The sequence below is a fragment of the Raphanus sativus genome, chromosome 4 (genome assembly GCF_000801105.2).
Source record: "Raphanus sativus cultivar WK10039 chromosome 4, ASM80110v3, whole genome shotgun sequence".
Lineage (NCBI taxonomy): Eukaryota > Viridiplantae > Streptophyta > Magnoliopsida > Brassicales > Brassicaceae > Raphanus > Raphanus sativus.
The window spans coordinates 20,501,413-20,517,360 of NC_079514.1; the positions used below are offsets into that span (position 1 = coordinate 20,501,413).

Sequence of the window (15,948 nt, forward strand, 5' to 3'; positions counted from 1 at the left end):
AACTCTCCCAGACTTACCATTTTGCTTGTCCTCAAGCAAAATCAACAGTAAAGTCTCAAAAAGTCTTAAAAATTCAGTCAACATCTCTTTAGTAGTACAAGCCAAATCATAACCATCCTGACCTTAGAAGCACATTATACCATATCCTAGTATTACAACTAAATTCACCTAGTAAACAACCTCTTCAAAGAAGAAAAAAAAATTGTTCATTCTCTTCGTCCATCTTCTTCTTTGTCACTTCAAAATATTTATTCATCCTCCATCTTCTTCTTCGGTTTGTTTTTTTGTCTTGTCATGCATACCAATCAAAGAAACGACATAAGGATTGGCAAGAGAACCCTAATCTGTCAAGCCATTGAATCTCGTATTTCCCAAACTCCTCCATAAATCAATCCTCGTCGTCTCCACCAAACCCTTAACCTCGATCTCTCCTTGAACAACGATTACGTCTCATAATCATCTCCGCAAGACCTCGCAAACCCCTCAATTTCACTCCTTCAAGCGTCTCCCCAGATCCCAACTCCTCTGATTCGATAAAGGAGAGACAGATGCAGCAGAGACAACCAGTAGCCCTGCCTGAACAGGTTCTATATCTTCTTCTCTGTCTCTTTGTTTATACAATTCTTATGAATATTCTCATCCTCTTGAGACATATTTTCTTAAGCAACCCAAGGTCTTCCTAAGGTAAGAAGAAGGAAAAAGAATGAATCTTTATCGTTTTGCTTTGCGAATGGGCCCTTTATGATGATGATTATGTGTGTGTTTCAGCTAGAAGAAATCTGGGAAAGGAAAGAGACATGTTAAAGGTGGTAACCGCTTCTGGAAGAACATTGGTTTGGGTTTTCAGACGCCATTGGTTTGGTTTGGCTTGCTCGCAAAAAAAAGTGAGAGTTGTGGTTATTGATGTCAGAGAACTGAAGTGGTTTTATTTTTATCACTTAGTGTTGTAGGAACATAGATTCTTGCTTAGTCAGATTGCTCAAGCTTTTCCTTTTTTTGTCTTCTACGGAAGTGTTAAAGCTCTTCTTCTACTCGTCTTATGTGGTAGGAAAATTCCATGGGCGTTTCTATCCTACGAGAGTTTCTATGCAATCCCATAGCCAGAGAAAGTTTGCTTCTCTTAAGGCAATTGCAAGTGGCACACGAGTACTTTAATGCTTAGGCTTAGGCTTACACAAACAAATGAGCCTCTATGGATCAGAACTGCTGGATGCAGAGACGTTCTCAATCTCGAAAGTTATGACAAAAGCTTTGGTTTCATCTGGCATGCACGGTTCACATAAGAGATGCATTGCATTTGGTAAAAAGATAACACTGATTGTTGAAAAAGATATTTGTTTTTTTGTTTATGTGTGTGAAAATTGTTACCTACTTTGCTTTTAGCTTTGTGTTAGGTGATTGAAGAGTTTCAAGTGTTTTCTCCACTAGTACAGACGCGTGAGTTCAGTATGCTAAGGTACTATCAGCAAATCGAAAATTGAACTTGGGCAGTTGTAAATGTCTCTTATGAGTTTCCTCAGTTCATGACTCATTCTCGGTCATATTGATGTCCTTCTGGTTGCTTGATACAAGACTTGTCAAATGGCTATTCCAAGGTTTGTGTATAACTGTTCTGTTTTGTTTCATTTTAATTCATCTATGATCATTTAATTGTAACTTGAACATGCTACAACAGGTTACTTGGGTTGAACATGTTCTGAACGTTGGATCGCTACTTTGGATGAAAATGAGAGTTATAAAACAGAGGAAGCTGTTGAAGTTCTCAAAAAGCTTCATGGTAGAACATATGTTTTTATTGTTGATCTGTCAATCTGGCTGTCGAGTTTCTAAAAGTTTTAGACGTGATGTGCAGATTCGTCGACTTTGACAGGAAAAAGAACAGATCATATTATTATCAGCTAAAGATCTTGTTAATGACTCAGACGAGTAGTAATGAAGATAGCCAAAATAATAACACTTGAAGTTGCTTTTAAAAAAATAAGACTTCGCAAGACTTGAGTTATTAGTATAAGACTTGTTAAATTTATGTAATAGTATATTTTTTAGTTTTACCAATGAAAAGGAGGAGGATTAACAAAAGAATGATATTTATAAAGGTATATGTTTAAAATTTTGATGTAAATAATTTTTTTATGGTTGCTCAATAAATTTGAAATTTCATAAAAAAATTATGTATAAAAATTAAATTATCATTTCTATTTATAAAATTGCAGTGTATAGATGATAATCAGGAAAGTAAACATTTTTTACCTAAACCCTAAACATGCCCTAAAACCTAACTACATATCTCAAACTTTATATGTTAAATACAAATTTCATAAAAAAGTTATGTATGGATAATTGCAGTGTACAGATGATAAGCAGGAAAAAAAACATTTTTTACCTAAACCCTAAACATGTCCTAAACCCTAATTACATATCTCATGCTCTATATGTTAAATACAAATTTCAACAATAATTTTTTAAAACTTGAATTTCAAATCTTTAAATTAAAAATTCTAATACACTACAATTTTGTCCAATATCCTAGACCCTAAACATACCATAAACTCCAATATTCAAGATTTACAAAAATATAAATATACAATATTCATGGAATTTAAATATCCAGTTACTGATTCATAACAATATATAAGTATTTGTTTCATACCTTAACCCCGTATCATGAATCAAGATTTCAAATCTAATACTTTATAAACCTATATCCTAAAAGTTCCATGTCCCAAACCCTAAAACATAAATAGTAAATCCTATATTCTTGATTATAAATGGAAAATTACAAATAATAAATCAAAAATTAATTATTAACAACATTTATAACCCAAAATCTGGCTATTTACGTATATAATATAACATACACTAGTGGTCTTCCGGCGCTACGCGCCGGGTTCGGATGTTAGGTTGTTTAATTAGCGGCAAATATGACGGTTCTTCAAATTTGTGAATCATCATGAGATAATGTATAAAAATATAATTTTTGTAAATTTGATTTTATACTCATCTGGTTGTAAGTGCAAGTACGTGCAATGATTAGTTGTGTCAATACCACATTTCAAATAAACAATCGAAAATATAGGAGGGTATTCTCACAATTGTTGAAAGATTGTATATTGTTGTAATATTCATAAATCTTCAATACATTTTAAACTTGAGCATTATAAGTTAAACCAAGCGGGATCGATCAAATGAGATTTTTTTTTTAATAGTTTTATCTGGTTTTCTTTTTTTTTGAGGGACAGTACTTGATCTGTTGAATATTAACCGACTAACGTAAATCCGCCCTACGGGCAGGCGAGTAGATTAAATTATAGTACAATTTGATTTTAAATGTTTAATTTAATTTTAATTAAAAGTAGGATTAACATGCTTAATTTTTTACAACAGTTTTAACTATATATTTTAATATTTATTTTTAAAATTATAGAGTTGTCTAATTATAATAAAAACTAAAAAAATATAATTATTTAGTTTCTCGCCATGTTTATTTAAGTCTAACTATAAGTCACATTTTCTTCTTAAATTACATACGACTGAAGTAAGTAGAATAGATTTATTTTCTCTCTTAGTTATGGAGAAGGTTCTCCAAGTGTGCACCAAGATGATTGAAAGACTAAGTGAAATCTTGATCATCGATCTTACAAATTATAATTTTGAAGGAAGATATAATCATTCTGAGTATGAGAGAACTATAATGGATTGCTGTTGAAGAACCATTTGGTCGGTGTACAATTGAGTTGATGAGTGTGTTAATACCCTGGTAATATTTGGTTCAAAAATGTTTGGGATTCGTATAGTATCCCCTTGTATTGGGCCGTAAAAGGTTTTTTTTAACAGCGGTCGTAGAAGTTCATGTTTATTTTGAGTTTGTATTACCTAGGGCCGTATGGAACATTGGATTATTAAGTCTGTTTATGGGGTTTCCAATTCCATCGTGTGCGATCCTTTGTTGTAGTTACAAATTATGTTGTTAAAAACGGTGGATAAATCAAATCATTAACAATGTTTCTTAGAAAAACAGGGAGTTTCCATAATTTTATAAAAGTTCATCTCTTCTCTTAACCTTAAGATCTTTGTGGTAAACTCCTCTGTTATGGTAGTAATCAACAGCATCAATCAACTGTTGGAAAAGCTTTCTGGCATCTGAAAGTTTGTCTAAAAGCTGACCACCTGCAACATATTCCATCACAATACAGATATTTGTCTTGGTTCCAATCACCTGAAATTAAAATTTATAGAATCAGAGAACAAAAAAAAACTGTAGAGTTTGAGGAGACAGAGAGAGAGAGAGGCAGAGACACAGAACCTCGGGTATCTGCATGATGTTGGGATGGTTTAGAAGCTTCATGGTATGTATCTCTCTCTGGACTTGAGACTGCAGACCCTTTTGGATAACCAGAGCCTTGTCTATGATTCTAACAGCAACGTAGGTACCACTGGTCGTGACGTAACCAAGTTTCACACGACCTGTAAACTATCAAAACAATGAAGCTTCTAAACTCAAAGAGGATAAACATAATACCAAAAGCATAATGCTGATTAAAATGAATCTATACACCACAGTGTGTTCAAAACAATGATGAACATGAGCTAAAAGGACTGGGAGAATCACAATAAAAATACCAGATTGAAAACTACATCGCAAAGAGGTATAAAACTTTACCAGGAAGAACGGATAAGGATGTGAAGAGCTTCTGGAGTAGTGGACTAAAGAGACACGCTAGAATTCTCCATAACTCTTCTGATAAAGAGGTATAAAGACAGTTGCTTCTTATTCATCTTCCAAGATTCTTCCTTACTCATCATCATCAGGCCAAGTTGATGAAGCCTTGAGGTTGCCTGAATTGGGTATCAAGTTAGAGCATCATCCTTTTACTTTTGGGACTGATCTCGACGACCCTTGTTCGCTCTTCCTCAGCCGTTTTTGAGCCATCCCAGGCGCTGAGAAGATGCAGGCATGTTTCAAAGGATGATGAAGAAGATGATGCTTTCTTAGAATAATCAAACAATAATTTAGGGAAGCACGTAAAGGAGGTATTACCAGAAGGTAGTGAAGTCATAGAAGTCGTAATCCAAGCACATGAAGATGAGAGAAGCGGAGGAGAATATGACTTGGCCGGAACGAAGAGTGAAGCTGGCGCTGGTGCCAAACGATCCCGGCACATGCTCGATCCACCTACTATTTTTCTCTTCATATCCCACCATGAAAAAAACATCGATTCAATTCATTTCCCTAGAAAAAAAGAGAGAGGAAAAGGTTCTTCATCCATACCTGTGAAGACGCCAACCGGACTCTGTTCTCTTTTTTTGAAGCCACTTTTTCCTCTTTGCCTCTATAATTGAAGCAATAGCACACATTAAACACTCAATCACTCATCTCCTTATACCTTATTACAAAACCAAAGCAAGAAGCTTACATAACATGAATGCATAACTGAAATAAAGATTCGAGCTTTAGTGGATCTAACCAGCAACCATTACCCACTCTGTTTTGCCTTCTTTTTCGAATTGTTTCAAATCCCAAAATCCATTAACTCACTTAGCATCTCAAACAATGATTGCCGTTGTGGTGATTGGCAAGTCAGTCTCGTCTCCTCCATTATCAGACACAGAGGCCCTTTTCGTTGGAGATTTAGTCGGCACCTCCTTTACATAAACAGAAGCAGGCTTCGAAATCTCCACGGTGGTTGCAGAAACAGTACCAGAAGTGGGTGTTGACATACCATTGCCAAAGAGAGAGAGAGAGAGAGAGAGAGAGAGAGAGAGAGAGAGAGAGAGAGAGAGAGAGAGAGAGAGAGAGAGAGAGAGAGAGAGAGAGAGAGAGAGAGAGAGAGAGAGAGAGAGAGCATTCTTAACGAAAGGGGTTGATTACAGAAGAGAAAACTCAGAATTAATGTCGGCTTAAAGGGTTGTGAGACGTTTCTGCTTCGTATGTGAAGAGGCGACCATAGTCATAGCTTCAACGGCGAAGAAGAACGCGTGAGAGGCACAATCCACTGAGGTTTTGACAGGTGTCACCATTTGCCCCTCTCACAAATATGTCGTGGATAGCCTGAGAAGGCAGATTTCCCAACTTTATTGTATTAGATATAAAATTAACTTATATCAATACATCTGCTCTGTAGAGATAATTTAAAACAAAAACGAAAAAAAAAAAACTAAGAAAATATGTCATTGGTCAATATCCCAAACACTCAGATAACCTTACGAGCCCTTGATATCCTCTAATCCAATGGACTAGATCAATTTGCGACAAAAGCATTATCTCTGTCTTCCACGTATCAGAAACAAGTGGCCTAAAAGGCATTGAAACACACACTTTTTAATATAAACGAAAAAGAAAATATTTCATTGGTCAATATATGATGGCATGGATTACAATCTGAGGCCATTCATTAACTATGATCCAATGGCTAAGAAAATTATATCCTTCTGCTCATCTCTCTCCATCTGCAAGTTGTTATTTTTTTATGTCTCTTCTTTTCCAGATCTTACAGGTTTCTCTCAAAAATTACATTTTTCTGTAGATTGGCAAACTTATTTTTTTCACTCTATCTCCTTTATTTTCTGTAGACTGGCAAACTTATCTTTTTTCTGTAGATTTCTCCACGGTTCTTTTACTCCAGGAGAAGTAGCAATGAGTCCTTCACCAATCTACAAAGATGATGAAGGACCAGAAAAAGACGATAGCTTGGGTCAACAACGACAAGAGCTTCAACGAGGATGAAGAAGATCGTTTGACACCACCACCACAGGTAAATTCACTTCCCTTTCCCTCTTATATGTTCTCTCTTTCTCTTCATCTCTGTGTATATTTGTAATTGATTTTTTTTTATTGTTTACAGATCCAAGGACATGTGCGACATGAGTAAGAAAATAGAGGTTGTGGAGGCTGGAGTAAGAGAACCGTGGCTTCAGGCGGGTGCCGTGGAGGCTGAGGAGAATAGAGGTTGTGGAGGCTGGAGTAAGAGAACCGTGGCTTCAGGCGGGTGCTGTGGAGGCTGGAGGCAGAGGCGGAGGCTCTGTTAGCAGTAGATTAGGTTTAGGTTAAGCTTAATCATGTTTTGGTTAGTTATTAGATTTTGGTTAGTTAGATTTTGGTTTAAATTTTTATTAGTTTTTGGTTTAATGTTATCGATTGGTCATTGTTTTCTTTTCTTTGTATACTGATATGAATTAATAAATAAAATTTCATCTTTGAATTAATTTTCGATTTAGTAAACTAAATTAAATTTAATTAATTAACATAATTAATTAATATAATTAAATAATTAAATTAATTAATGTAATTTTTAATTATTATTTTTAAATTATAGCGTTATATTTACATCATTACAAAATATTTTGCAGCACTGAATATTAGTCATGAGTAAATATATTATAACACGAATCAAATGTTATAAAAGACTATCATATAGCAAAAACCTAACGTTATAATATATCAATTTATTATAGCATGCGAGAAACGCTATGATAGGGGGGGTCTACCATAGCTGCGGCTGTCAGAGCGTTTACAAAAACGCTACGAAAACTTTATGGTAGCGTTTTTCATGTGCTACTAATACCGATTTTTCTTGTAGTGTGTTCACTTCTTTTTGACCTATATCCTAGGATTCTTTGCGAATCAAGTCTTAATGGTTGTAGCCACCAAGTCCTGTTCAAATCCTTTACCTATAGAATTCTTATAAATCAAGGCTTAATGGTTGTAGCCACCAACTCCTGTTCGGATTTATTTCCTAAATTATTATCTATAATAATTATTATTATTATTTTTTCTTTTCTTTTTTTTATAAATACTATCTAATCTAAATATCGAAATAAAGAGAGAAAGGGTGATATATTTACACAAGGCTTTATCTTCCAGACTTGTTTGAAGAATCCGATCCCATGTATACAAAGCCCCAAGACAAGAAAATCATGTCAAATTAGGTTGGAGGTGAGCTTTGGTTCCTTCTAACACTCTCAGTAAGTTCAAACATAGTTGACATATTGATCCACTTTAATATTTATAGTACTTCTGTAGTTAGTAGATCTAAGACTGGTCTAAAGAGTGGTTAGATGACAAGTAGTAAATCAAATAAGATCATCATCCCCATCTTGACTCAATAATTTTTTTTGAAAACATTTTAGATAAGACTTATAAAGTAGATAATCATTAGTAATCCCCCCAGACTTAAATTACACTGTCCCCAGTGTATAACAGTCACTAAAAACTTAAAGCATAAGTACTGAATATAACAAGTTAGGACGTTATACATGACTGAAACCGTATTGATCGATGTAAGTGAGTGCACTTCTATCGTTTCTGATGTGATGATGTCGATCGATATCGACCTGGTCTCATCGGTCGATGCTGATGGCAAACTTTTAGTCTGATCTGTTTTTTTTGATGAACAGTATACTGCTACAGTAACTCGCTACAGTAACTCGCTACAGTCTCAGTCGATTTTCTTGCTACAGTGTCGCTCGATGTGCTGCTACAGTAACTCTGTTACATTGTCGTCGTCACTGTTCACTTTTTTTTTATACCTGCAATAAATAAAAGCAAATATTAGTAGTATATGATAATAAAACCAAATTGAAAACAAACCTAACAGTGGGTTGCCTTCCACTCAGCGCTTGTTTTTAGTCTTTTGCTTGACTTCTGGAGATCTGATTTAGTCCGGATGAGAATGAGAACATGGTCCAAAACATGTTTCAATGTCCACTCTCTGAAGCTTTATCATTCTTGTGTGAAAGCCTCCTCCATATACTCTTCTCTTTTGTCTATCATCTCAGCAATAAGGAGTGCTCGAAGCTTTGTAAACGGCTGTGAGAAGCTTTTGTTGCGCACTCTGGATTTCCTGACACCATCTGAGAAGTAAGAAGTCAATGATAACTGAGAATCTATCTTGGTCCTTTTCCTCTTCTTCCATTTCCTTCTCTTCTTTCCCCCGGACTTGTCTCATTCTGTCTCCGCGTGTGATAAACCACAGGGGTGTCGATCAATATGAAGAAAGAGGTATCAGTCGATGATGTCGGGTTGGTGTCGTTCGACACTGCCAATGATGGTCCTTGCTCGATGTCACTTCTAAGTATCAACCCTCTCTGAGAAGCTACTACATGCTGATGATCATCAAATACTACATTGTAGGAACCTAGTTGTGTACTTCTATATGGAGGGATAGGAGATTCAACTTTAAATACCGTGCATGGAACGACAATTTTCACAGGATCATGTGTCCTCTTCACTCTTTTGCAAATTCAGTAGCTTCTTCTGAACAGATTGGTGATCTCAGATGTTTGGTGACAGCAAGGTGTGAGGCCTGAGACTTGTATTCTCTTTCCTCAACTGGCGCTAGCTTAACTATGTATCATGGTAGCTTTTGCAACAATGAGTGTCGATCGATGCAGTCTTGTGTCTGTCGATCGATGATGTAGGGTGGGTGTAGATCGATGATGAAGGGTGGGTGTCGAGTGATCTCATCATGTTGGTGTCGAACGATGCTAACCTTTAGTGAAGTTTCTGGATCCTTAAGCTTCATCTCCAAGTCTTGTCTCAAATTTTCAGGATGTTCTTCATCCTTTAGCTCCAAAAATCTTCTGTAGAAACTTCTCTACTCGAATCCAAATCTCCAAGTTGTTTTCTATCCTCTGGCTCCAACAAGAAATCATCCATGTTAATCTCTATGTCCATACCTAAGGTAGGATAACAACTTGGTACATTAGTGCTCTTCTGTGTCGATTCTGCAATGTCCTGAGGACTACTCAATTTTTCAGGGATTTTGAGTGATACGATGAAAAAAGTATGTATCGATCGATTCCGAGGTGCTGGTGTCGATCGATGGTGATGTGAGGTTGTCAATCGATGCTGAACTTGTGTCACTAATATCAGCTTCTTCTACTCTGCTCAGCTCTCCAAATTCATGTTGTTCATCACCTTCTACTGTATAATGGTTGACCAGCTGTCCTCTGTTCAGTTTGTCCCTCTGTGTTTCCTCATCTGCATATTGAACTTGAATGTCTGGCTTCTTGATGTGAGTGCTCATGGTTTCAAATTCTCAATTGGCTCAGTGTAGTCTACACCCAACATCTGACTGAATCTAGCCATCAATTCCTTCTCCCAACCTTTAATCATTTGGTCCACCATATCATCAAACTTCCTCTCTCGAGTTTCTGCAGCTTCATAGAGAAATTTGTTGAGGAATATAGAGTATGGGAAAATCGTGCAGATAATGTGATCAACAGATACTTCATTCTGCTTGCTTGATGAGGCTAGTTCCTCAAGTTCTTTGATATGGTCTCTGGGATCTTCATGAAGAAGACCTTGGAAAGGGTCCACACTTCCCCAATCATACATTCGCGGTTCAGATCAAACTCGGTTGTCTCAACAACAACAATCACATCAGGGATTACAACACACTTTGCATTAATCAATTGTCCTGTGGTGTTGCGAGGGTGACCTTCTTCATCTCTTAGCATCCAATTCTCATCGAATCTCAGTATGATTACATTGACTTCCTCTGTTTCCACGCAAGTTTTCTCGGTCGACCCTTGATGAATATTATTTTTCAGCGTCGGATGAACAGTACACGGATGAACAGTGTAGTGTTGAACATTGTTTTGATGAACAGTACCGCGATGAACAGTGTCGTGATTAACAGTTTCGCCGACGCGGGATGAACAGTATTGATCGATGCGGGATGAATGGTGTCGATCGATGCGGGATGAACAGTGCCGATCGATTTGTGATAAACAGTGTCCTGGTGAATAGTGTTTCGGTAAACAGTGCCGCAATGAATAGTGTTTCGATCGATGCCAAATCAACGGTGTCGTTCGATATCTGGTGAACAGTGTCGAGGTGAACAGTCCCGGGATAAATAGTGACCTTGTGAACAGTACTCTGATGAACAATGCCCCATGAACAGTACCCGCATGAACATTGTTTTTCGACACATGCTGAATTGTGTCGTTCGATGCTTGGTTCACGCTGTTGATTGCTTCGGCTTGGAGGGTGTCGATCGATACTTGATGATCGGCATCGATCGATAATCGGATTTCTACGCTGTTGATCGCTGCTTGGAGGGTGTCGACTGCCCTCTTAGACTTATGGATCACACATTCCAAATCCAGTGGCTCTACTAATAAGAACCCTATTCCCTTGTTGCTTCTGGTACTCATATCTATGTACCTAAAACACAAGAAAAAAGTTTATGAGTTTTTTGTTGAACAAAAGTAAAACCTAGACTAAATCTAACTAGAAAAGTTCTAATGGCGATCAACACTCCCCAACAACGGTGCCAAATTTGATATCACTCAAATTACCTTAAGGAGTGATTTATACTCTCTCAAATAAGAGGTCGAGTTGTAGCACTTAGGGATCGAATCCACAGGAAGTTAGGGCACACACTAGATTTAATAGTTATATGATTAAGCTAGGCTAATAGATTATAAGACAGTAAATATAAATAAAGCAGTAAATAAAGCAGTAAACAAATTGAACAAGACAATCGTTCAACTTGGGAGTTGTTTGATGGAACAATGGTTTACTAGATCTAAGGTTTCTATTAGGAAATCAGGATCATAATGATATAGAGATTAAAGCATGATATTATAGAACTCAACTATAAGAATAACCAATCAACTCTCGATGCTTAGGTTATCTATTACTAGATCCAAGATCTCCAACTTTCGTTGTCAAAATCTAGGAAAGCATCGATCGATGTCTCTATAGGAGAATCGACCGCTTTGCCTTTCTTCGTGTCGATCGATATCTCTGTAGGAGAATCGATCGATACGCTTCTAGTAAGCTTTGAGCGTGGGTTGATAATGTGTTCACTAGGGTTTCTAAACCAACTCTCGATGTATCTATCAATCCTAGCTCAGAGAAGACAAGTCAGATATGAGACAAAGAAGTAGCTAATGCCTAATTAATGTAAGATCAAGTTCATGTTAATTACTCAAGAACAAGCAATAAGAACAGTCTTCAATGATGAATATCATAACTTAGAAATTCTATATTTGGGGTTAATCCCTCATAACCTATCTGAACCCTAAACCTAACAGGTGGATCTATTCAGACATGAAGTTTGTCACAGAAATCATAGATGAATAAATGAAAAACATAAATGATATAAAACCAAAACAAATGGAGTTCCAAGAGGACTCTCAAGGAGTTCCTCTCTTCTCTCCTAACTAAGAACAATGAATAATGAATTAAGGAAAGTGTAGCCGTAAACAATATAATGGCTTAGAAAATACATAAATAGGGTTTCTGTTCGTCCAAGGGTATTTTGGTAACTTTGTGGTGGCTCCTGAGCATCAGTCGGTCATTAAATCTACTCGGCCTGCATTCTGGCATTCGGCCTGCATTCTGGCATTCATATCGATCGATATGCAGTGTGCTGCATCGATCGATATACGTTCCTCTTCTCGACAACTTTCTCTCGCGATGCAGATTGACTACTTTTCAGTAAAACCAGCATAACTTCCGCTACAGGATACTGATTGACCTCAAACCGGTGTAATTAGAAAGCTAACTCAAATCTATATCTTGTGTCAAAAGATGAGAAAAAAACTAACGGTGGAAAGGTCTCCATCCATAGATAAACATCTGACGTGTCTGTGAAGTTCTGGACTTTGAAGAACTCCAAAAGGCACCAAAATCACCTCTTTTCTCCAAATCGTCTCTGAACCTGTAAATACTCTAAATAGACTCTAAACAAAAAAAATATATTCTAAAACACTCATATACCATGGCTAAAAGTGGGTAAAATCCATAGTATATCATTTGTCACTTAAAGAGTCAAAGGATCTTAAGGAGTTTTCAGAGTGAATATTAAGAGTTAGGGATGGTAAACTTTCTGAGCCTAACGATTGTGAAGCAGAGAAGCAATGAGCACAACTATTTATGGCGATTCAACGATATTGGATGAAAACAAAAAAAAAACTGTTTTTTCAAGAGAGAGCTATTCTTTGTCCAACTAATGAAGATGTAAATATAGTTAACGATTACATGTTGGATAAACTAGATAGTAAAAGATTTATCATAGTGCTAATAATATTGATCATAGTGTTATAAGTTTGGTAAACAATGAAGCACTTGGTCATGATTTTCTAAACACTATTAAGTTTTATGTTTTACGAAACCATAGTCTTAGACTAAAGGCTGATTGTCATATTGTGGTTCTGAGAAACATAGTTCCTACTAAATGGCTAATGGAGGGGACGAGACTGAAGATCATGTTTGCTATTCAAGTTGCTTAAAATGATTATTTTAATTTATGTGAACAAGATTTTTTTTACCTAACATTTATTTAATAACTGAAATTTCGTTTTGATGTTTTGAAACATGTGGGTTCTCTTTGGTTATCTGAACTATTACCACTATTATTAATATAAACAAAAATCCATACATACATCACTCAACCAAATTACTATATAGCTAAGGCAAGGTTCTAAAAGTCTTAAACTTATATGGTTCAACATTTCTTTCATCTTAAAATATAGTTAGGATAGAACCAATATCATAAGAAATTTTGTAGTTCGGAAAAGTTGATGTCTTTATTTGCTGTTGTATACCTGAAACTTGGTTCTCAGAAGAACCAATATCATAATAAATTTTCTCATCAGAAACTATTTTCTAATACAAATCTTGTATAATTTCTATATATGAGACCATTACACCCAACTAAATACATGAACGTTAACATTGACTAACTTAATTAGGCTCAAGATTATAAAATACTATGATATCCATTAAAATCTTCAGGATGTTTGTCACACTACAAAAATGATAAACAAACATACTTTTTCAATAATAATCAAACTTATAAAACAGTGGCTACCAATAATATATGTCAAACAAGATATCAACATACATGGTTATTGGTAAAGAACTCATTTCTACTTTATATGGTCAATCAGTTTTCAGATTATGAAAGGGCATAAATTTTTAACAATTAGTTACCATTCCTTTGTCCCTTCACTATGAGTTTTTACAATTGATTCTCATATTTCTGTCCTTCTCCATTCATTCTTGCTTTTGTATAAAGCACTGATGTCTAATGTCTCTTTTTATCTCAAGAAAGAGTAGTTTGTATTTGCTACTAAAACTAAATATGTCTTAAAGAAAAAATATATAAGAACGTTGACACTAACTAGAAATATTATTCATATAATCTATTAAATATTTTTAGTTTGGTGATTCTACCATTTAAAACAGATATTTTGCAATTTTTTCAATCCGACTTCTCTAATTATCAGTCGTCTAGAACTTATTCCAAAGCTTCTATAATTGGAGCCTCAATCTACGAACGTCGATTATACTTGACCTTGTGAATAAACTAATTATTATGTATGAATAAATTGTTTCACTGATTTGAAAACAACAACTCAAACTCATTTGATTTAGAACCAAAATAATTCTTACCTTGGCAGATGAAGCGGATCAACTTAAGCGATGGGTACCAAGATGGAAATCATGAATGATTAGAGAAGATTTTTTTGGTTCCTTAGGTGTTCATTGAATAATACGAGGTAAGGCTAAGGTTGATGAACTGAGACCAGAAAATAGATATTTATGCTTTACCGACAGGAAAAAAATTATGAGTTAGGAAGATGAATAGTTAGGTAACATTGTGTGCTCCTGGAAAAAAATCAGTTAGGCCAACCGATGGGTTTGTTTTTGTTGTTTTTCTAACATTTTAGATAGGCCCATTAATTTACTTAAAATATATTAGTAATAATCTTATATACTCTTAACGAGGCAAAAAGTATTATGTCATACTCTTACGAATTCTCACATACTAATATTTTAATGAAATAAGAGATTTCAAAATTTTCCCCTTATGTGTTCCCTCCTCAATTGAAAATTTGAATTTTGAATTTTAGGTATCAAATTAAAAAATATAACTAGGTAAAAGTAAAAACTAAGTTGAACCAAGTTACACCATTGTCGAAGTACAACTTTGTATAACTATGTCCCAATTTTACCAAGTTATACCGCAAGGATGGTATAACATAGTATCTAGTTCTAGTTTTACCGAGTTGTATCTTGACATACAGATTTACCAAGTTACATGATAATATAACTTGCTAAAAATGTTTTCTGGGTTTGCAGTTTCTTTTTCGTGTTCTACTCTAATATTTTGTTTCTAGATCTTAAAAACCGAAAATACAAAAAAGTTGATCGAAGATGATGAAAAGAGTTGACAAGGTAATCAGCGGAGAAGAAGAAGGAGGCAGAGGAAGAGGCAAAGGAGAAGGAGGAAGAGGCAGCAAAGAAGGAAGATGAAAAGAGAGCAGAGGAGGAAGAAAAAGAGGCGGAAGAGAAGACGAAGAACGAGAAAAGAAAGAAGAGAAAAATGAGAAGGAAAAGAAGAACAAGGCAGAGAGGAAAAAGTAGAATTGAAGAAGATAAAAGAAAATGAAAAAAAAAAGATACGTGGATCTAAAATTTAGGAGAATAAAGTTAAATTAGGTTAAATGGCATGTACTGAAAATAAGTGAATTCATCAAGGATCAATTAGACTTTTACTTATTGTTAGAACAAAAAATAAATGAAAAAGAAAAAAATTAAAAGAGAGGAGTATGTGAGAATATAATTTTGGATGAAGAGTATATCAGCAATTGATTCAAAATATATCGTACCAATTTAATCCTCAAAATTATGTTAATAGGCTTATTCTAATGTATTAATAGATTATATATGGGCCTATTTATCAACTTATAATTTCTCTAAATAATATTATCTATTAATAAATTAAATTTAGCTTCGGTTCATTATATATATATATATATATAAACCATATGAAACATAAAATTAGAGTTTCACCATTATAAAGATTAATATAATAAATTATATATATATAATCTATTCATTTTTGAAGCAAAATAACACTTGCGCGCCGCGCGGATCCAAAATCTAGTTATAGTTATGTTCATTAACAATAAAGTAAACTACATGCTGAC

At 35.1% G+C, this 15,948-nt stretch overlaps 1 protein-coding gene and 3 long non-coding RNA genes across 9 annotated transcripts; 2 read left to right on the top strand and 2 right to left on the bottom strand.

The window, feature by feature from the left end:
* The first annotated feature begins 112 nt into the window (after positions 1 to 112).
* On the top strand, positions 113 to 2,168 carry LOC108855754 (uncharacterized). 3 transcript variants are annotated; one of them, XR_001950116.2, is made up of 6 exons: positions 115 to 584; positions 769 to 884; positions 1,049 to 1,300; positions 1,384 to 1,595; positions 1,676 to 1,777; positions 1,853 to 2,168. It is a non-coding gene; the product is annotated as an uncharacterized LOC108855754 (long non-coding RNA). The 3 variants fall into 3 exon arrangements; XR_001950117.2 differs by having other exon boundaries at positions 117 to 584; positions 1,395 to 1,595; XR_008944663.1 differs by having other exon boundaries at positions 113 to 584; positions 1,049 to 1,595.
* A 1,760-nt stretch (positions 2,169 to 3,928) lies between these two features.
* LOC108851526 (uncharacterized) lies at positions 3,929 to 5,763 on the bottom strand. Of its 3 annotated transcripts, none has more exons than XR_008944665.1 (6): positions 5,415 to 5,763; positions 5,270 to 5,330; positions 5,039 to 5,186; positions 4,661 to 4,938; positions 4,304 to 4,464; positions 3,929 to 4,216 (listed from the first exon to the last, which is right to left on the bottom strand). It is a non-coding gene; the product is annotated as an uncharacterized LOC108851526 (long non-coding RNA). The 3 variants fall into 3 exon arrangements; XR_008944666.1 differs by having other exon boundaries at positions 3,931 to 4,216; positions 4,304 to 4,471; positions 5,466 to 5,758; XR_008944664.1 differs by having other exon boundaries at positions 3,931 to 4,216; positions 4,304 to 4,471; positions 5,415 to 5,757.
* A 458-nt stretch (positions 5,764 to 6,221) lies between these two features.
* LOC108851534 (uncharacterized) lies at positions 6,222 to 7,203 on the top strand. The gene is made up of 2 exons (XR_001949332.2): positions 6,222 to 6,752; positions 6,843 to 7,203. It is a non-coding gene; the product is annotated as an uncharacterized LOC108851534 (long non-coding RNA).
* A 946-nt stretch (positions 7,204 to 8,149) lies between these two features.
* Positions 8,150 to 14,813, bottom strand: LOC130511305 (uncharacterized). Of its 2 annotated transcripts, none has more exons than XM_057008226.1 (2): positions 14,408 to 14,813; positions 8,150 to 13,760 (listed from the first exon to the last, which is right to left on the bottom strand). In XM_057008226.1, the coding sequence occupies exon 2, from the start codon at positions 11,155 to 11,157 to the stop codon at positions 10,252 to 10,254; it is 906 nt and encodes a 301-aa protein (XP_056864206.1). In that variant the 5' UTR covers positions 11,158 to 13,760; positions 14,408 to 14,813; the 3' UTR covers positions 8,150 to 10,251. The 2 variants fall into 2 exon arrangements, with proteins under 2 accessions (XP_056864206.1, XP_056864205.1); XM_057008225.1 differs by having other exon boundaries at positions 8,150 to 11,167; positions 14,408 to 14,811.
* Positions 14,814 to 15,948: the final 1,135 nt, after the last annotated feature.

What these genes read in the sequence shown, in the direction of transcription:
- LOC130511305 (XM_057008226.1), bottom strand. Translation starts at nt 11,157, where the DNA reads ATGAGTACCAGAAGCAACAAGGGAATAGGGTTCTTATTAGTAGAGCCA.